The following is a 21,954-nucleotide window of genomic DNA, read 5'->3' on the forward strand; positions in this document are numbered from 1 at the left end:
TCCTGTTTTCTTTCCCATCATCGACGGGCGAGAACGTGTCTATAAATATATAAATATATAAATATAATTGTCTCGGCGTGTTTCTAGGGATGTTTAATAATCGGTCCCCCCCCGTAGACGGTCGCACGTGATTGTCCGCGGATGTCGAGTAAGTACAACTGTTGTAAATAAAAAAAAGTAATTTCGCGATAGAAGCTAACTAAGGAACGCGTCGAAAGGTTCACTATTTTAGATTGTAACGATCCATGATGAGATATTTCTTGGCGGGACTGGTGACATATCGTTGACGGAAATTGTAACCGAGAGATCCCACAAAATTCCTTAGCAAAACGAAAGAGGAAGAAGAAGAGGAAGAAAAAGATGAAGAAGATGAAGAAGAAGACGAAGACGATAAACCCGGTTTCATTGCGTACGTTTATACATATTTTTAATCTTTGTACGTGTAACATGACTGATTCAAAATGTACCGAGTGCAATAAATCACTGTAACTGCGACGTTGACGTGCGTTCGCGTCGTTCAACCGTACGTCGACACATCCTTCGGATCACCCGACTCTTCGTTCCGCCATCGAATACACCTGTAACACAGTTCACGTGTAAATAAAAATGATAATTTAATTAATTCCACGATTACTCACATTCTTGGCACGTCTTTGATGTATTGCAACGGTTCAGGCCGGTTCAGCGTGTTCTCCGATTTGCACTTCTCTCTCCAGACGACCGTGCTGTTCAGCAACGTCGAGAAATCTCTTTTCAGCAACTCCGACATTCTCGTCGTCGGTATCTCCATTTTGTTCAATCTCTGAGTCTGCGATATTCGGTCTTTCCTCCTTTTCGTGTATTCTTTGTCTTGTTCCCTGGAATTATTGTTATTCAGAGTAATTATGTATCGATTAGTGGGTTACTTCATGTTACCTAAACGCTTTAATCAACGAGGAATCGTATGTGCACTTCTCTTTCGAATTGGCGCTGGACTCTCTCGACGCATTTTCGAGAGCTTTCTTCTTTTTATATTCCTCCAAGGCTCCCTGAATCTTCTCTTTTTTCTTTTTTCGTTCATTCTCCTCCGTCTCGCGCTTCAACTTCATTCGAAGCTTCATTTGTTCCTCGTCCATTTTGCTTTTGTTCTCCTTCTCCGTCCGCCATTTTCTAATCATCTCCTTCTTGTCGCTGTTAATCGATTCCGCGCTGCCGCTCGACCTTGTCACGCATCTTTTTGGTTCTTTCTTCATTTTTTGAAATATCATTTTGCTGTCTTCGATGTCTTCTTTGAAATTAATGTCTTCTATGATGGAATTCTCAATATTTCTCTCTGTTTCTTCGGTAGGCTTCGTTTTTTCTAGTTCCTTCTTCTTCCGCCATTCTTCCACAGCGTGCTTTTGCTTTTCTCGAAGACTTAGGTACAGTTTGTACCAAGCTTCGTGATTCACTATGGTCTCTGTGGATAAATCAGGACACTTTTTCTGAATGGCAGCGACCAACGCGGGGATATTCTCACATTTCTGACGCATTCTCAGGAAAAACAGATGATCGTCCATGCTCCAGTTTTCTGTGTGTCCTGTTACAAAACGTTTTCTGATCCTTGATGATCGAATATGTGAAATTATAAAAATAATGATAATGACAATAATCAGGCACTGACTATCTCGAGAAAACAATGTATTTGTAAGATTCCCCGTTACCTGTTTTCGCCACCAACACGTGAAAATCTTGCACATTCGAGTAATCCAGCTTTTCTTTTCTATTTTCCAATCTACCTTGAGACGACGATAATGCATTTCTCTGTAACTTTTCACACTTTTGCAACTGCGGTTCAAAATCTCGTAACTCGTTATCGAGCACGGTTTGCTCCTGCGCCAATGTCTCACGAACGGAGCAGGATCTCTTCAAATCCTGGATTTTTTGCAAAAGTTTGAACAATTTTAGTCTGTACGTGTTTACATCTAAACATGAACACAAAGTTTATCATTTTCCACATTCAGCGTACAATATTCTTCGTAGGGAAAATAGAAAACCTCGGAGAGCGACATTGCTTACCCAAATTTTTTATTTCGTCGGGATTTCTCGTCGTATTTTTAGCGAACTTCAAATCATTATCGATCTCCTCCATGTTTCTGTGTATTCCTTTTAGAAACTTCTCCCTAAAATATCGAGTCGATCGAGGAGTCTTTATTGAAAGTTAAATTTTCCCATAATTGAATACTATAACGTTACAATATTAATCGAATACCTTTTAGCAGCCAGATCCCTGTAATTATGAACGATATCTTGCAACAAACTTGGTTCGATTCTCATGTTCTCGATCGCAGTTGTCAGTCCTCTTTCGATCACACCTTCTTGTTGCTTCAGTTTCAGCAACGGTTTCAGGTATAGGTCTCTTTCCGCTGAGGACACTCTCCTCCTCGAGGAATCATTTTTCTCTCGAATCTTACCACCACCCATGAATGCAATGAATTATTCACGAAGCGATTAATCAACGCGCGTGTAAATTAGCGTGCGTTTTTTGTGATTGACAATTCGCGTCACGGTGTAACAGTGTTACAGCAATTCGTAGCGCTCTGTGTACTCCATGGGTTTCCATGGCGATTCACCATAAACTTCGTCCCATACACGTTCGCCGCAGCTGCTCGCTGAAATGAGAAAGCGGCTGCCCAATTTGCGCCGACCTTCGCGTCCGCATATCTTCTTTTTATTGGGATTTTAATTGCGCGATTGAGACGTTAACGACACGAGATATATGCAAATCCCGCGAATTTTTGCGGTGAAATGTGTTTGCTTCGCGGTAATTGCTAATACAAGTTTGTAACAATTTTGCTCAGCTGCATATATTAACGGAATGTTTCATTCAAGGATTATCATCGATAATCGTTTGAAGAATCGATTCAATTGAAATTTTAATGTACGGAACTGGACATTATTAATAATTGGAAATTTTCTTTAAGGTGCGCCGAAGGACAACTCGACGAGCCTCTTTTCGTTTTAAACGACCGCCGATTATTTTGAAGAAATTCATAAATAATAGGATTACAGGTGAGATCACATGAAATTGAAAATTGTATTGAATATTACCGAATGTTCATTGAAGTTATTACCTTGTTTAATTTGTACTTGGAAATTTTCAGAGAAATTCATAGAACCGCCACGAACTTAAGCGTGCCGCCCTCTTTACAGAACCGGCTGAAACTTCTCCAATCTGAATGGTAATATCTGTCTTACCTTCGATCGATACACTCTCCTAATCAGCTCCATTATTGATCTCAAAAATAATCTAGTGACAACCGAACTTTTCAAAGTATAACAAACAATCATATTAAACATACATATTCTACCCTTCTTATTCTATTAAAAAAAGCTATTTGTATCTTTCTCTTTCGGTCAACCGATACTAATTTGAATTAATATCATCGCTACATTCGAATGATCTAGTTCCACGAAACTTGCCACGTACACCCTGAGAAGATTCAACTTAGGGGTGGTTTTCCTATTTCAGTGATTCCCTGATCGTGCAGTGGCGCCGCCGAACGTCCGACCACTGAAAGAATCTCTTCCCTACCAAGTCCCTAGACTAACCAACGACTACATTCACGCTGCGGCGGAGCATTTATACGGGTGGACTGCAACCAGGCGCTTTAGTCTCTGGTTGGGACGCGAGGCGTGAGTATGGGGTACGAGTGCAGCCCGCCAGGCGTGAACTGCATCGAGATTTGAAAACAAAAACACCGGATCATCGCGTATGACGTCCGCGTTGTCTGACGACGTACTGTGAGAGAAAAAAAAGGACCGCGATTGTACGTCGACGTCCTCTCTCTCTCTCTCTCTTTTTCTCTCTTTCTCTCACTCTCTCTCTCTGTTTTTCCACCCTTCTCCTTCGACAATATATTTTTTTCTCTGTCTGTCCGCCGGTGAACACTCGAAGCGAGCTGTCACTCGCAAATGTACGGTTAATCGATCCGCGTGCAATAACGAGAGTCCGGGACACCGCGTCGCTCGATGCGAGACACGGTAACGCGGCCGCGAACGGATCGGGACGATTCTCGGGGTTAAATCGTTCGTCGATGCGAGACTGTTCGCCGCGTGTTGTGCCTCTCAGGGATACGTGAAGGGGAAGGAATTCTCTGGTGGACACGTTTGGCCGAGGTGAGTGAATACTGTCAGTTTTCATGTTTGAAGGATTTTTGTACACCGTCTAGGGTGGTTTTTAGATCTAGGGATATAATTACGAGGGCGGGAATTGATGAGAGTTAAGGGTTGATCGATGATCACTGTAGCTTCCAGTGAAGTAGAGAGTTTGATTTTGATGGGAATGACGACGAGGAAGTTGTCAGTGGATTTCGAGAATTTATTAAATTGTCTTAGTTGGTAAATAAAATATGAAGATTGTTGTACTGTGGTGTAATGACATATTGTCGTTACTTATTTGAATATTTAAATTGTAGTGCTATTATCAACCTCGTGAATATTTAAAAAATTGTCTGTTAAACCTCAAACATGGTTTTAAATATTGATCAACCTTTTCTTATCAATTCACCCGAATATTTCAGATAAAAATGTTTGCTTATTGACCAAAGCGTAGAAATAATTCACGTGTCGATTCGAGTGGCACGTAATTTCCGTTTTAACGAATGAAAAAGCGTTATTTACCCTACGAAAACACAATATATATTTCAAACGAGAGATTTTCCCCGATACAATCGGATATTTATCCTTACCGTTTTTTTCCTTCTCCAACAGAAGGCAGAAAATATTTTTCCATTGTCGAGTGACAGTTGAATAGGTTGAGATGATAGGTCGGATTCCTTTCTATCCAGGAAAAAACGTATTGTTTCGCTTCGCGTGTCCGTAGAAAGGAGGCTCCGGCCGAGATTCGACGAGCATGTCATAGATTATCGCGTGGCTCGGATAGATCGGGCCGGGTTCATTGAGTCAGAGACAATTAGCTCGGCGACTCGTACTTTATCTCGTTCGGTGGAAGGAAGATGGGAGATAAGTTTCCGGGCGGCATGACTTGTCATGCTCGGAAATACGAGGAACGTGTTAATAACCGTTCTACACGGAAACAGTCCGATTAAGTAGGATACACAAAGTTTACCGCAAGCAAATGTTTGGTTAGAAAATATTTATTTACCGTGAATTATCGGTGCCGTCGCGATGACTAAGGGTCACTTGAATATCATTTATCTCCCACTCGGGAATCGATATTATCCCCACTTAATTTATGACTCCTAATGTACAGACTATATGGAGATTACGCGGAATGTATTGTTTTGTTTTGTATCGCTGGCTATACGTCACCTTTTATCACGCGGATAATATTATCTTTCATTGAACCAAACAATTATATTGTGTTTCATTATATGGCGATACCGGTTAACGATTAAATCACTTTAAAAATCGACATCGTTCGAATGATGAAATAATCGAGGACGTGTCATATCGCACGTACTTACGTCCGGCCGTTCGGTGCTCAAGAGATATTTATTTCGGTGTATTCCGTACCCTTTTTTCCACCTTGTCATTGAAGCATCGGGTCTATTTTTAAGTCGCCTCGCCATAAAAGTCCCAATAAATTTTCTCAAAGTCCGCCGGTGACTCACCTGTCCTCCGCTCGTTTAAAACACACTTAAAAGGCAAATGAGGTGATTAATGTATCGGCGTGCAACAGCTAGGAACAAATAAATCGTTCGTAGAACGATCCTCGCGCCGCGGGAAACTGCATCACAATGCAACCGACGTTATTCCTGACTAGATGAACTTCTAACGGCTGGACATCGTAAATGATATCCGTGCGATAAGGACATAGGAAAAATAGAATCGTTCGTTTCTTTCAATACCGTGAACGATCCATCTCCATTAACTGCGTTTCGCAATTGCAGGTCTCGTTGTTGAAAGGAATTGCAAAAAGTTCCTAGAAGTAAACATTAGATAGAAACGGAGTCCCATTTTCCTCGTGCATTATTATACAACGCTTGAAAGACCTTACGAATAATCCAAGATCGACGTTCTATTTTTCTTCATCTGTTTTCAAAATACAAATATTCTTTTAAAAAAACCTTAGCTATCTACTCAACTCAATGTAAACAGTGAACTCTAGAAATCTAAGCTACAAAGAAACTTTAGCTCGAAACATGACGAAGAAGAGTATAATTTTCAATTAAATACGCCACAGTACAGTAAATTACACGTTGGCAAACTTGGCAGACGAGATTTAGATTGCTATATATATCATGTAATCCCACTTTAATCGTTCCATTATCAGGCACCACCTAAAGAAGCATGATCGATCGGCGATCGAGCAGAGATCGCGCCCTATCGGGCATTGAAATCACCAGCGACACTCGGGCGTGTGTTGCTGCTCGCCGGGCGGATAATTCGCGGCGATATACGTGTCCGATCAGCGTCGATCCGCGGACGATAATTCGCCGATGATTGAATTGCCAATGCAAAGTCCGGGCAGGGATCGCCGCGAAGCGCGAAGACGATCAAGATTAACGGACAAAGACAAAGGGACGCGAGATCGCGGCGCGATAGGGAACGCGCGCGAAACGCGAGACCTCTGCCCGCTTAGATACCCGGCCGGACTGTTTCGATGTACCTGGATGTACTTAGGCACACTTAGCAGAGATGCACTTTTGCGATAATCGGCTCCGTGGCCGGTTTCGAAAGGCTGTGCACGGCCTCCCGTGAAAACCGGGCTCGCGATCCCGCCCGATAAATCGGGTTCGCCGGCCGATTTGTCGTGGTTTTCGTGAACAGTTGTCAAACTAGAGATCTGACCGGGGAACACTGTTCATTGGTTGCACTTGCGAGCTCGGTAATCGCGAGGGAACTCGTATTCGAGCGGAAACTAGTAATTTTTCAGATCGAGGAACAGGATTTAAATGAATATTACTATTCAATGTACTACGGAGCATATAAATATTGAATTTCCGCTGAGAAGATTATAATCTCTGATCGAAATTTTAGTCTTTTATGTTGTTAATTGAAGAACAATACATGGCATTAGATAAATTCTCGGTGCATTGCTGCTCGCGAAACGAACGATCGCCGAAAACATGGCGGGAACGATTGACCGGCGCGGAAAGGTCAGGTTTTCCTTCATAACTCAATGGAACAATGTCGGTTCCCGCGCATCGGGCAAAGCGTAATCCCCGCGAACAATCGTGTAATCGTTTGGGGAATTTTCGTGTCGTATCGCGGCGCACAATAGAGAAAGCAGAAGAGATTAATGGAAACGGAGAGTGAAAATTCGAATAAACAACGATAATAAGGCGAAAGGAGGCGCCGGATGGGTTGGATACTCCACGAACTCTTGTACAGAGGCAGATGGGGCGAGGAGAGGGGGGCATCGGAGGACATTTGCATATTATGTCTTGATACACAGGTTCCGGGAATGCAAATGAGGCGGTTAAGAAAACTAGTAGGCAAGCGAGCGCGCTTAAACAATACCGTCGCAACTATTTTCTGCTGGGTAGAAGAGGCTGCATGGAAAAATGACAGCGTAACATTATCCTCCGGAATAAGCCGGCGATTCATTAGAAAAATATCATTCAGCGTAAATGGCGTCGGGGATCATTCGCGTCTGAGATTCTAATCTCTTTCGGACGGGCCTCGGAATAAATTACGCTTACGCTAATTGCGTTCGATGGGCGCAGCTATCTGGACATCGTAGATATACGAGTAATATCCCCGCCAGTGGTTCTCAACTTACCCTACAAAAAGTATTCCAAGTCTTTCCCGAACACAACGCATCCCTACCATAATGACATACAAGAATGAGCTCAATCAAAATAACTTCTTCCCATTCGTTTGTTTTCCATAATTATCTTAAGAGCATTCAATATCTGAAATGCTCTTGAAAATAATTTCATTCGAATACTATAACGAATCTCTGGAGAATCTGAAAATATTGTAATTTTCATAAGGATTACATATTAATCGTATTAAATACTGAATAGTTCTAGCGTTTTATTTAATTACCTTCATTAATATCAAAATATTCAAATCACTAAGCCCAAACTGTCCAAAGACCATAACAAAACAGAACTGATCTTCATCATTCCATTTCAACCTCTTTGACTCTTTAACCCTTTGCACTCGAGAGGTGACTCTCAGTCACCACTTAGTTTTACTGTATCGAATCAAGTAATTCAATGAAATTGAATATTTGGTATTTTGAATTAAACTTTGTATTGCTATGTGAAATATTTAAATAAAATAGCTTTGTTGCTTAATTTATCTGTGAATTATCGTTAAATTACTTTCAAACAATATCGTCTGTATCTCGTCGGAAAATGGTGGATATTTCTAATGAAAAACTTTCGAGTGCAAAGGATTAATACCTCTATCTCATTGATCATCGCCTAAAGTACCATTGCTCCCGTCACTTTTTTTATTACTTGAATCGTCTGTCTTTCGACAAGAGCAGATTGCTAGTCCTTATCCCCCTATCTAATCTTTCTACAACGATATCAAGCGGCAAAGGCAAAAGGCTGATGGGCCAGCCACCGTTCGAGCGTACCGCAGCCGGCGCTCTGGTTAAAAGTGAATGGGGAACCCCGCTCCATTCACAAGATTTTCCTCTCCGGTCAGTTTCGCCGGCGCGTACCGACACGACGGCCGGCCCGTCCGGCTGTGATACACGCGCACACCTGGACACGCTCGTGCGGACGCACGCGCGGCTCCGCGGGGCTTGCGACAAATCGGCAACGGGAGAGAGACCGCCGCACTCTCGCGTGCACCGCGCACGCGAACGCACGCGTACTCTTTGGAAATTCCTCGCGTGCCCTCTCTCTCTCTCTCTCTCTCTCTCTCTCATTCTGTCTGCAGTCCTCTCCGCCGCGCGGGACACTATTTTCGGCGACGGCACGCCTGGCCTGCTCCCGTTATTTGTCACGACAGGAATTCCTTTTTCCCCGTACTCTTTTTTTCGATCGTCCACGAGAACAGTGCATTCAGGTTTTCGGTTAATTGCAATATAAGAATTCTTCGAACTTCTCGCGCTTTCTTTCGTTATCTTCGTTGACTGGAAGGGTTGCGTGGGGATTGGGGAGATTGTTCTAGGAGATGTTAGTAGGAGTGCATTAGGTGTTAGTGTTTGTAATAATCTAGTAATAGGTGGTTGAAGCTTTATTAGTATCGTGGTCAAGGAGTTGTTTGAGGGTTAAAATGACTATCTTTGAAAATATTCTATATTAAACCTCGATGATTGCATTGGGCAAGGCATATCTGAGCGCCATTTTGTCTCGTCGCCGCATCAGGAAGCTAAAATTAAGTAATACCATTGAATACCGTAGGATGTATGTAATTTCAAGAACTTACTGATCGAATTCACTGTAGCTGATATTGACGTGAAAAATAAACAAGAAGAGCAGGGATTCGATCGAGAAATCGTGTTACGAAAACGGTTGCGACCGGATTACACACATCCCCTGCGCAATCGCTTTTCCTCCGATGACTTCTGGAAGGTTTATCGCGGTCATCGCGCATATAATTCGCTGGCGAAATGCTGCCCGCTGGCTCCGGCCGCCGTAAAAACTGCTGTCCGCGGGTACGCGGCGCGCGCGCGTGAATTCCGCTCGCGCTGCGTCTAAATTCGTATTTGTTTACCGCTCGCGATCCGATCAATCATCCAGTTTCGCCTCGTCGGGTCCCCGCTTATCGTGTCTTTGAATATTTTAACATTTTTCCGAGGATTTTTCCCGACGAGCCGGAGCCGTCGAACGCCTTTCTATTCGCCTTCGAATATCGTATTTCGTTCGAATTGGCGGTCTCAATTTCAAAACGGCCAACGATCGTTCATTTTGCCGGAGTCCGACTCTTATATTACTCCCGCGATTCTAATTAATCTCCGAGTGAAACTTATCTCGCATGATAGAATTGTCCGGCGAGAGATTTATAACGATAGAATGAGTTATTCTTTGATAAGTGCATTAATAAACGTCATTCGTCCGATTATATCTTATCGGTCCATCGAAAGAGTTCCCTTTTAACGTTACCGTGAACATTTAATCAAGACACTTCATTAAACCTCGAGGTGTGAACTTACGAGATTGACAATGCACACTTCACGGGACAGTTCCGTGGCACAGCGCAGAAAATATCACTGAACGTTCGTTTATTTATTCGAGAGAACGACTTTGTCCGAAGCTCTTTATTCCTTTTGAATTACGTAACAATTTGAATAGTTATACCTGTCACGAATACAAAGGTATGCATAGGACGTCGATAATTTTGTTACGCAATTCGAAACGCGTAACCGTGTCGCCGCGACGCGAACGCGCGAGGGATGAAAGAGGGAAATTCTTCTGCGGGGTAACGAATTTCGTTTTCGAAACGCGCGCGATAAATTAGATTCCGCGACATGTGCGCGCGTTTCGCAGCCCGGGATAGCGAAACACGAATTCCAGGCACAATCACGGCTCACCCGTGAATCGGATTATGCAAAGTTGTCCTTATTCTTAACGACCGGCAGGCAGATCCTTATCTATCGAGGTTGGTTAGACTCTATTCTCATTGAAAGAACCGCGTAAATTCGTGGCGATACGACACGACCAACCGGCCTCGGATATTACCAATCGTAATTTCAATCTTAATGGCTCTGTTAGAGGCAGAAACCCACAAACACGTCTTGAAATGGCCCTTAATTCGATTAAGTATCTGATTCCCGGGCAGCGTGTATCTCCGTGTTCCCTGGCGATCGTTTATCTCGCGGGCAATTACCCTGGACGTTGGGCGTTGCTATGAAATTATATATTTTTCCGTCTCTCCTTTTCGAGATTCCGTTGTTCCTCGCGCGGGGGAGAAACGTATCACAATGTTTCCCGAGCATTGTACTCTTTAACGAGCGGATCCTTGACGAGACTCGACGCAATTGCGAATCTTACCCCATTCACCAGAAAACCCCTTCTCGCTCCAATAATTGCCGAAGCTCTACAAACTCAGACTCAAACTCTCCGAATTTAAATAATCCATCTTAAATTCAAGTCTTTAGAATCGAATCGAAGTCTCCAAGTTCGACTAGGAATTCCTGAATCCAATCCATTATCCTCGTATCTTCGAATTAAACTCAAATCTTATTATCAATTACATCAATGCATCAACTATTAAAATCAAATATCCTCATTCCTTCACCTCTAATTTCTCAAGTTAATTTCCAAAAGTCTCCTATATCCTATCAAAAAATACTGAATATTTCTAGCGAGGAACTGTTAGAGTGCACAGTTCAAAATTTTCATATTCCAAAGACTAAGTCGCAAACAAATGTTTTACTCGAACAAGAGGTCAGCGCGTAGTTTCCTTTCTGTTCTATTATTTAAGCAACCGATACGATTTAGCCGTATCTGCTCAAGGTTTTGTATATTTGAAAGAACCTTCGTCCGCAAAGGGTTAAATCCTTCATCCCCAAGTGCGTCGACCTGATCGTTCCGATAAGCGGCTCGAATATCCGAGCCGGGACCAATGAGGCCGAAGCGGACGTCAATGGGTCCGATAAGGGAGCACTCAGCCAAGGCCGATCGGTTCTCAAGAAAGCGGCGCGATGACAAACGAGGCCAGAAATGGCCCGGACGTTATCAGCCGGGTCCCCCGATACGGCCGCGAGATACGGCCACGGTTTCTTCGTGTTCCTCGCGGCTCGCGGGCATTACGATGCAGGTATTTTGAGCGCACCCATAGGCCGCTGCGCCGCGCCGCATCGGTGCACCGGCCCCATTTGCATTTCGCGGCGCATGCCGGCGACGTACGTCGAAACAGGTTCATTTTCTCTCTGTCTGCCGCGAATGAATGAAATCGTTAAGCGTTACGACACGCGGAGGGGTGGTGCACGCTATCAGCCGCGCTGTCGTCTTTCTTTTTTCCTCCTTCCCCATTCGGATTCCTCCGTCGAAAACGAATGTACTGCGAATCCTCCACGAATCGATGCGGTCGATAATGATGCAGTTACCGAGGTATCCATCTTGATCTTTCGAATAACTTGTTGGGAAACAGCTCGTTTCGAAGCGAAGACGGGGAAGTTAACACTAGAACTACCGAGTAATCCAATATAATTAATATGTAATCCTTATAAAAATTCTAACAATAGATTGTCTTCGGTTTCTTCAGATTCATTGTAGTATTCAAGTGAAACTATTTATTTTCAAGATCGCTTCGAGTATTCGATGCTTTTGAGATATCAATAATTGCCAAATGAGACAATCGAAACCAGTCATTTTGACTGGTAGTTTTAGTGTTAAGAGGAATATTCGAATTCTGGGACTGATGATAAATCTAAGGGTAGTTTTTAAATAATTCAGTCATCCATTTCATTTAGAACTCTCAATATTTTGAGGAATAGCTTGAAATAAACTGGGAATAACTACGAAGAAATAATTTGAACTAAAACTAGTGATTGGTAGTTTACAATCTTACTTTTGAAATACTTCAGATTTCAAGTAGAAATATTCGAGTGCAATTATTATTGAATCTGCATATACACGTGTTCCTGTAATACGCGCATTTCCACTTCCTTCCTTCCTTCTTTTATTGCACTCCCACCCCCGTTCTGTCGCGGCAGCGCTCGCAGGTAGGAGTTTCGCAGATAAGCCGCCCGAGGTATCGAATTCCTTCAGAAATCGCGAGTGCTCTGCCTCGTCGGCATAAATCGACCGTATTATCGCGAATAGAGTCGGCGGAGCGGGGGGTGGAGGTATTTTAATGCGACACCGGGCGTTGCATGCGGAGGGTTGATAAGTACACGGGACCAGTGACTGGCGCGGTTGACGGCTCGGAACGAATGTGCAACGCGCCAAGGGAAAACGAGAAATTTTTCTACTCGAATCGCTCGCGTGTAGCAGCTGACTCGTTGGCTCTTGTGCCACGGTGGAAACTGTGCGCGTGTTATCTGGAGCAACTTTGTTGCGTGCACTGGGAATTACGTTGAAGCGTAAAGCTATCGATCTTCTGTTTCGTTAAGGATCTAATTATACACGGTTAATATTCATGAATATTCGACAAATTAATTTTCTGTTATCAAATGTCCCTTGCTAGAATAGTAGACTATTTATGGAAGTTTAGATTTCTATTACTATATAAAGATTGCAGCCAGTTTCAAACGAAACGCTGTAATTCAACACTATTTAAACTTTCCTCTTGTAACGGAAGTTTGCGAGTTTCTAACCCTTAACGGACTTTATTTAAACCCTTGCCCTACGATTTATTTCTCGATTATGATCAATATAACTACTTCGCCATTAATAATTTATTGAAAAGGAGCATAATTCTAGGTATATTCTATACTTACGTCTGCTTTAAAGTATAATAATTGGTAACAGAAGAATACTATTTAATTCAAATTCAAAAGAACTGAGTAATATTTATACTTGTTAAATTCTGTTTAAAATCTTCACCACGAGTCTGACACGTTATTATAAGGCAAGGGGTTAATGACTCCAATGCCGCGTATATAGTAGTAAAAATCATTTTATATTTTCATCGCTGTTATTGTCGTAACGTTTACACTTCTGCGAACTTCTTTCCTTGGCATCCATGTTACATTTCTCAATAAATAAACTAGAAATACTCCGGTCCGTTAAGGGTTGATACTTCTCTGTGATATTATTCATAAATTAGCGTAGTTTCCCATGATTAAAGAATTGATATATAGCGAGCAGTTTCGTTCATAGTGATCTACGCTGGACTATTTCGGGAAAATTGACTTTTGCGCAAATATTTGTACACCGCGTGCCCGCAACTTTCTCGCTCTCCCTCACTCTCCGTTTCTATTCCCATCCGGCAACGCGGAACATGCGCATCGGCTGCTCTTACGCTCTCCTTGCGTGTACATCGCAATATACCGTTACAACGAGCAAAGCACACCTTTAAAGTACGCTCACGTAGGTAAACTTACGAACTGGCTTTCATAAGAGGGACCCATACGGCGAGGCTCACCTTTTGATATTCCGTCCCTTACGCGCCCCGTTCAATGGAATAATAAAAACCCCCCTGGCCTGGCCCCGAACCCTTTCCCTCGCGATCCACGGGGAACGAGCTTGTTCGCCGGCCGAGGAAAATTACGTAAAGCGAGAACGTGTGACCGGATAGCAGACAGGATTTTGAAACGGTCGTCACGAGGAAAAAACTTATCTCGCTCGCTTTGTTCGTTCCAATTAGAATTTTCGCGTCCCTAATTCGATTCGATCGCTTGCGATACAATTGAAATATTTAAACTGAAACTGAAATTCAGAAAGAAAGACAGGATTTTGAAACAGTCGCGACGAGGAAAAAACTTATCTCGCTCGCTTTGTTCGCTCCAATTAGAATTTTCGCGTCCCTAATTCGATTCGATCGCTTGCGATACAATTGAAATATTTAAACTGAAACTGAAATTCAGAAAGAAAGACAGGATTTTGAAACGGTCGTGACGAGGAAAAAACTTATCTCGCTCGCTTTGTTCGCTCCAATTAGAATTTTCGCGTCCCTAATTCGATTCGATCGCTTGCGATACAATTGAAATATTTAAACTGAAACTGAAATTCAGAAAGAAAGACAGGATTTTGAAACGGTCGTGACGAGGAAAAAACTTACCTCGGTCGCTTTGTTCGCTCCATATGAATTTTCGCGTCCCTAATTCGATTCGATCGCTTGCGCTTCAATTGAAATACTTAAATTGGAACTGGAATTCGATTCAACTGACAAGCATTTGAACTTGGAAGTTGAAAAATTCGAACTGGAATAATTAAGTTTACAGGGTTGAATTTAAAAGTTAGAATTTGAAAGCTTGAATTTCAGTTGAAACGGAGAATTCGTAGCTTAGCTATGCGAGCGTGAAATTGATTTGAATAGAGCAAATTGGCAGTAGTTAGAGATTAATTTAACGCAGACGTGTGTTCATTCCATCGTGACGAAAAAGAGAAGATCACGTGAAAGTTGTCCCTAATCAGTTTATTGATCGTCTAGCGGCGTAAATCGCGGTAATTGTTAATAAACCGATAATTTCGCGAACGCGAATACGCGCCGCGGATCCGGCGCCCCGTGTAACGCTCGTTTCATGCGCTCTCAATGAGGCGCGCCGCGCAATTAATGGTCATTTGCTCTTTTACAGCCCATTAAATGTCAACTAGAGTAACCTTTTTCTTTTTACTTCTACACGGATCCCTCAACCAGCGCATTATATTCTCTATAATTAGTTCCGACTTTGTGTTCACATAATCTCCCGTCCCGTACATTGTAATAACCATTAACGGACTTCCGCGATGAAAATTATGGTTAATGGCGATCGATCGCCTATTAACTCTATCCCTCCAGTAATTTATTCCATCCTATTACCGCTGACCTCTGTTTACACTTTCTTGAATTCACTAGTTAATCGTTTAATTCCATCTAACTGCATAAATAATTCCTCCAACGGAACGTCACTTCAACGCACTTTCAACGCACTTTCAACGTACGTTACGTTTCATCCTACTAAGAATCCCCTATTTTACAATTCAAAACACGATCAGTACCTTCCTATCATTTTCGTTTATAAACATAACAAAACCTGCTATCAATATTAAAGAATCTACAATGAACAAGAAAAACTTCCTGCAACACCTCAATTTTGAATCAAAGCATCAAACGAAATTACCATTACCTTTCATCGACATGTTTCCAAACTCGAATCCCAGAAAATGATAATTAGGCTTTCATCTTTGAAGCTCGCAGTTCACCGTGTCCCAAATTTCCTCATTCGTCCATTCATTTCCAATTACCCTCGTTACCCGTCGCCCCGGGGTAGAAGCACAATGGCGGACCATCGACGGAACGGATCCGCCGCGGCCGGGAACACTGTTTCTCACGCGAGTTGCAGTGTCGACGCGTTTATCACACGATTCCTCGTCTCCTGTTTTCCACGTTGAACGCGTACCAGCCGCGAACCATGGGGAACACGATCGCGCGGAGTCATAGATGTATGTGGAACGCGCGAGAGGCACGCGGCGACGTACATATACGACGTGGGACGTGATCGCATCGCGGGGGGAACGTATCGGGCCACGTGTAATCCACTCTTCACGAGGTGGCCGCGTCTAATTTTCAATTCTCATGATTGAATTATGTATGCGTGTAATGGAAAACTCGGGGATTTCGTCTCGGACGGATAACTCAATTTCCAGGCCCCCACTTTCGGCCGGCATTCCTGCGGATCCTCGTTTATCTTCGCGGATCTATCGACTCTCGAACTGTACAAAATATTCTACGAGACGAAGAATTTTGATTTAGTGACGAGATACTGACTAATTCAAAGAGTATAATTATAAAGAGTGCGAGAATCAAAGTTATTATCCAATTTCATTTGAAGATATTAGAAAGTCAATATAAAGAGTGCAAGAATAAAAATTATTAGCCAATTTCATTTGAAGATATTAGAAAATCAATATAAAGAGTGCAAGAATAAAAACGTTGAGTTTCTAATATCTTCAAATGAAATTGGATTTAGAAGACATCGAATAATCTTTTGTTCATTTGTTAGCATTAGCGTGATATTTTTGATATGAATTTTGATGTTTCCAAATTTAATGTTCCTTTTTTAACATAATACTATCGATGTTGCATTGAAACTATAAAAATTGATCACTGATGGCAACAGAGTTAATCGTTTTATCGGATTGAAAATAATACTGAGACTCTATCGCCACGGATCAAAGTCCCTCGAACGAATGAATTTTCCTCGCGGACAATAGACAAAGAATTCCTTTCTTTGTTCCTCGAGGGGAACGCGTGCAGCATGGTCGACCAGAGGCGATTAAACTCGGCCGAACTCGATGAATTACGCGTCGGGTATTCTTTTCGAGAGCGTACAGCCGGCTAATGCAAACTGTCGGCATTTTAACGAGCAAGTATCGGGCCTGGTGTCGCCAATCTCGCCCCATTAAGATGCCGATAGTCCGCATTTGTCGCATATTTTCGTCGGGCTTTATTTGGCGGCGCTCGGCTGTCGGAATCCGAGCTCGATCGTCTCCTATCTTAATAATTGCTTTGTAGATTTTATGCTCCATTGTCTAGATCACTGTTCAATGAATAGGATAACTCATCCTAATGAAATTCCCTCATTTTAAAATCTTCATTTAAATCAACCTTTCTCTCAACCCTGTTTCTCAATAGTTACCTTCCCATTTCTTCATAAATTCCAGAATATTTCAACATTACATCTCCAATTACTCTCCTCTAACGTCAATCTCATTCCACAATTCATCCCAGAGTTCACCAAATCACCATCCAAAAACACCTACAACCTCACCAACCCGTTTCTCACCCCTATCCCCCAACAATTCCCAACTCTATCCATTCACAACCTCTCAAACACGCTCCAAACCGAAAACATCCTCCGCAAACCCGGTCATCCAGCCTCAACCGCTTCTCCGTCCACCGCGAGTCCCCGTTTCACGACTCATTCGCCGCGAGAGCATTCACTAAATCGTAGCGTTTATCGCGACGCGGACCATAAGCGAAAATAAACCGTGCACGCCGTTACCGCGCATCCTCGTCGAGATTGAAGGCCAGCGTCCGGCTAGAAATCAGAAGTTTTTCGCCGGTCCCCCGTCGAACGCCGGCTCGCCGGCCGTAAATTCCTCATCGAACGAGTCCGCGCTTTCCGCCGGGGGCGCGGCGGTTTCCGGGCCGTCGACGAGTATTTACGTCGCGGGTTTCGGGCAGGCCGCGCCGCGCCGCACCGCGGAAATCCCCGGACGCGCGCGCTTTTATGGATCGTAAAGCGGCCGCGACGGCTCCCGCGAAAAATAGGGGAGGAGCGCGCGAGTACAGTAAATCGCGGCGCGTGTTGCAAAATTCAATCGGGCCGCGCGCGGCCGAAGGCAGGAAGTGGACCGGCCGGGGAGCGTAAAACGAAACGTGCGCTCGTTTCCATACACCTACCCGCGGCGCGAGAGGACTTTCACGAGTCCGATCGCTATCGCCTCGTAATTCCTCGGTTGCGCGCCGCGCCGCGCCGCGCATCGCCGCCGCCGCCATTTTTTCCGGGCCCGGACACTTCGGCCGCTAAACGGGGACCGACTACGAGCGACTTCGTTCTCGCCGGAGTAATTGGCCGGCCGCTCCGTTCGCCGGCCGGATCGTAAAGCTGTCATAAACCCGTTGAACGCCGAGTTTACTCGTCATTTGTATTCCATTATTATTCTCCATTGATTCCGCGCCGTTTATTTCCTTCGATGGATTCTTCGTACCCCTACAAACGGAGCTAATCGTGGCTGGGTTTTAATTGCATAGGGTAGTTTGGTTTCGAGATTGCCGGGATTCAGGCTTTCGTGAAGCGTTGACGTTCGATTCGTTGGATTTTTTTTTGTCATTTAGCGAGGTGTGGGTAGTTTTTTGAAGGGATTAGGAAGTTATTGATTTAGTGATGGGTGAAGTGGGATGTAAGTGAAACGCGATAAATGTATTTGTTTACCTCTTTGCACTCGAAAGGCGACTCTCAGTCGCCGGATGATTTGATAGAGCAACATTATAAACTTTGGTATTTACCATTACCCTCTGTATGCTACATCGATACGTGATAGATTGAAAGAAAATAGTTTTAGTTCCGTAACTCATATGTGATTTCTTAATCAATTCATTTCAAAGTATCTCGTCTGCATCTAATTAGAACGTATTGGATATTTCAAGTGAGAATCTCTCGAGTGCAAAGGGTTAATGTTGAAGGAAATATATAGTGAATTTGACTGGTTAATGGTTCCAGTGTTCAGTATTGTTCAAGTAACATATTAGAGTAGAAATTTGAATGTTTGAGATGCGAGAATATAAATTGGAAATATATCAGGATGGAAATCTGTTAAAAAGTCGCGAAACAAAGTAGTTAGTCGTCGCTGGAAAGCGTCGTTCTGCAGATTCAAAGGGGTGAGCGAACGTTGTGTGGAAGCGTGGCTCGCTCACGAGAGCAATGGAGATTTACAAGGGTAGCCAAGGGACCAGGGTGCAACAATCGCGATAGGGCACGGTTTTCAGACACATTATAGGGTGGTTTAACCGGCGCGGTAACTAGGGGAGGCAGTTTCTGGGGCGATCGACAATATGAGCCCCGCGGACCATTGTCTTGCAAATCCTTGGTGATTTTATTGCTCGTCCGCGATACATTTCACGGTGTCTGGGCTAATACGTCGGCGGATCTGTCGGGCCAGTGATTGGCGCGGTGGGAATAGCCTGGGAAAATTGACGAGATTTAATTGCGAACCGTGATTTATACTGGTGCGAATGGCTGGCCTGCTATACGCGAAGGGAAACTGGTAATAATAATGAAGCATTAGATTCGAAACCAGTAAATTTCATTTCAGCAATTAAAATCCTTCATTCTCTTCTGCATATTCCATTCGTTTTATTTTTCCCCGGCGCTATTGTTATTCAGGGCGTAATAAATTCCAATTTTATTGGTGCGCGCGTTCGTATCGCGCGGCATAGAGGTATATCTAAATTAATAGTGGAGCAACGTTAAATAGGAATCACTTAATTGAATTTCTAGAGTTCCTCCTCCTCCTCCGAGAGAGAAAGAAATTAATAAACAGAAAAATCCCTGGTAATTACACACGATTTGAACTTATTCTTATTCTAAAGTATTTTACTGTTGCCGCGAGAGTTATGGGCGGAGTCTACTTAAACTTTAATTAATATGGTAATGTTCCGCGCGTTTCAGATAAACGAGGTCCAAGATGTCGGTTCTCCTGGAAGCTAGGTCCTACAGGCCTTTCAAGTCCTCCGAGGAGTACCTAGTGGCGATGAAGGAGGACTTGGCCGAGTGGCTGAACGCACTCTATCCGGAGCTGAGAATCAACGTTGACAATTTTATGGACAGACTGGACACCGGCGTCGCGCTGTGCAAAGTAAGTGGCCGCCGAACGATTTACGTGTTCCTAGAACCATAAAGTCCGCTTCTCCTTGCCCGCCGCGCGCTAGGAGCGACTCCGCGCGGGACATTATCAAACATAATAGCCTAATGCAGTCACTTAATACTCGTTGCTAACGATATTCTTGTTCCCGTATGATGCTCGTTACTTATTGGCCGCTTAGCGAGGTCCGGCCAGTATTGGGTTGCCGCGCGTGAAATCGCCGCCGGAGAAATTTCAACGAATATCTTTCACTTCCTGACCGTTTTATTCAAACTAAATGATTCCCAATGTGTCAGGGTCCAATAAACGGTTTTACGGTACACGAAAGTAAATCAGAGGGGACGGGCTACTCGCGAGAAACAATCAACGGTTCTGACACGTCTCGATGGTAACTGTATTCGTTAGTCAAAGTTTTTGCATCGAATATTTCCCGGTGACGCGCGTATTGTCAACATCTAAACATTATATAGTATATCCCTTTGCGGTCGGGAGTGCTCTTGGTTTCTCGCTTTGAGGTCCACGTTGACGTTAGTTCATTCGATTACAGCTTAACGCTTTGCCAACCGAAGACGGAGATCTCCCACTTTTCATTTGGCAACGTATCGCCTTTTATGTTTATCTTTTCTTTTGTTATTTAGTAAGTTTTGACGTGGGATTATTTGCAATTCATCAAATACGGTTCTTGCTTTTACAAAACATAGTTTTTAAATTAATTGAATGAGTATAATTGAAGATAATGGAGAAGGTTGTAGTTATAGTTCTTTCTAGGTCGCCTAAGTGTTATATGACGCTCTATTTATTTATTCAAAAATATTCGAGAGTCATTGAAATGTTACCTTTAAATGGTACAATTGTGACACTACAAATATATATAGAAAAAATTGTTAAAGGTAGAGGTTGCAATAAAATAGGATGTCGAGTCTGACTCGACATAGGACTGCTAAGGGATATAATTCCCAGGAATACTGAAAAGTTACGCGCGCTCTCGAAACAAACGTTAACTAGAAATGTTCGTGTAAATACCGAAATTCCCGACGAGTTGCGAGGATGTTTTTTGGTCATTTGGAAACGTCGGAATTGAACGTTTCTGGCGAATCGCGCCGGCACGTCGGAAAGTTCGTGGGTCATTCAGAGTACCGAGAAACTTCTTGGAGATTCAGCTCGCGGGTAAAACGCGCGCGTGACGCGTGCGGCTTGCGCACAGCGTTAAATGGAAACGCGTAAAAGCACGGGGGGCACGTATACCTTTCTTCGTGGCCTGCGAAACAGAGGAAGGGAAGGATGCGTGTGTGACGTCCACCGGAAGCTGTTGCCTCGACGCCGGCTGAATCATGAATCAGCCCGGCCGCGTGTAGGAAACGTTGTGACGCGGGCAGAAACGAAAGAAAGCACTCGGCGCACGCACACACACGCGCGCGCATCACGCTGGAAACATTTTCTTCGTTTCCCACTCTCGGTTTCCTTTTTCTCGTCGTGACTTCATTAGCGGAAAATTTCAACTTCCGCGAGGAGAAAAGACTCTTTATGCAAATCCGAATGTTTCTGAATATAAAGAGAATAGAGTTACGATAGGAAGTAGCTTCTCGTAACACGTATCGTAATAATTACACTTTACATATATTAGATATTTATACTAATTAGATATTTATACTATCTAATATTAGATATATTAGAGTTTTCTATATTGCGTGTGCGTTCCAGTCAACATCACACTTTCGAATCTCGCGAACGCATAAAAATTGTAGTTCACATATCGTAGAGTAAACTTTATTATCCGCGTGTACTTATTAGAAACTTCCACGGAAAGAAAGCAAAAGGAAAGGGAGAACGCATCCCGCGAGAGTTGATTCTCAGAGTGTTTCGCGACGCCGATTAACGGCGCCAAACAACGCGCTGTTTTATTAAGCCGAACGATCGCGGCTCGAGCGTAAATGAAAATTAAAACAGATTAGCAGGAGCCGCTGGCCGTGATTACGCCGCGCTCGGGAGACGATCGTGAAAAATTTACGGCGAATTAAACGACAATCGCGTGACGCGGGTAGAACGTTCGATTCTAATTTTATCGAGCCGCGAAGCGGTTAAAAGTCGAATGGCGTTTTAAAACGAG

General features: G+C 43.4%; 3 protein-coding genes across 4 annotated transcripts in view; 1 reads left to right on the forward strand and 2 right to left on the reverse strand.

The window, feature by feature from the left end:
* Positions 1 to 270: 270 nt before the first annotated feature.
* LOC116432707 (uncharacterized) lies at positions 271 to 1,538 on the reverse strand. Its single transcript, XM_031989950.2, has 3 exons — positions 916 to 1,538; positions 639 to 857; positions 271 to 578 (listed from the first exon to the last, which is right to left on the reverse strand). Exons 1-3 carry the CDS (start codon positions 1,536 to 1,538, stop codon positions 518 to 520), a joined length of 903 nt encoding a protein of 300 aa, XP_031845810.2. The 3' UTR covers positions 271 to 517.
* On the reverse strand, positions 1,471 to 2,442 carry LOC143174176 (uncharacterized). Its single transcript, XM_076374076.1, has 4 exons — positions 2,231 to 2,442; positions 2,038 to 2,141; positions 1,683 to 1,943; positions 1,471 to 1,581 (listed from the first exon to the last, which is right to left on the reverse strand). The coding sequence occupies exons 1-4, from the start codon at positions 2,440 to 2,442 to the stop codon at positions 1,562 to 1,564; spliced, it is 597 nt and encodes a 198-aa protein (XP_076230191.1). The 3' UTR covers positions 1,471 to 1,561.
* A 1,155-nt stretch (positions 2,443 to 3,597) lies between these two features.
* Positions 3,598 to 21,954, forward strand: part of LOC116432696 (uncharacterized) — an 87,395-nt gene continuing 69,038 nt past the window's right edge. For both annotated transcript variants that reach the window (XM_031989936.2, XM_031989937.2), the window contains exons 1-2: positions 3,598 to 4,137; positions 19,655 to 19,841. In XM_031989936.2, coding sequence (XP_031845796.2) covers positions 19,671 to 19,841 — 171 coding nt within the window. In that variant the 5' untranslated portion in view covers positions 3,598 to 4,137; positions 19,655 to 19,670. The remainder of the gene's footprint in view (positions 4,138 to 19,654; positions 19,842 to 21,954) is intronic.

Source organism: Nomia melanderi, chromosome 1 (genome assembly GCF_051020985.1).
Source record: "Nomia melanderi isolate GNS246 chromosome 1, iyNomMela1, whole genome shotgun sequence".
NCBI classification, from domain to species: domain Eukaryota; kingdom Metazoa; phylum Arthropoda; class Insecta; order Hymenoptera; family Halictidae; genus Nomia; species Nomia melanderi.

Coding starts and splice junctions, on each gene's coding strand:
- LOC143174176 (XM_076374076.1), bottom strand. CDS start 2,442: ATGGGTGGTGGTAAGATTCGAGAGAAAAATGATTCCTCGAGGAGGAGA. Junction 1,944..2,037: donor CGACGAAATAAAAAATTTGG/GTAAGCAATGTC, acceptor GTTCATGTTTAG/ATGTAAACACGTACAGACTA. Junction 1,582..1,682: donor CGTGTTGGTGGCGAAAACAG/GTAACGGGGAAT, acceptor TCGATCATCAAG/GATCAGAAAACGTTTTGTAA.
- LOC116432707 (XM_031989950.2), bottom strand. CDS start 1,538: ATGGACGATCATCTGTTTTTCCTGAGAATGCGTCAGAAATGTGAGAAT. Junction 858..915: donor TCGTTGATTAAAGCGTTTAG/GTAACATGAAGT, acceptor CAATAATTCCAG/GGAACAAGACAAAGAATACA. Junction 579..638: donor ATCAAAGACGTGCCAAGAAT/GTGAGTAATCGT, acceptor ACTGTGTTACAG/GTGTATTCGATGGCGGAACG.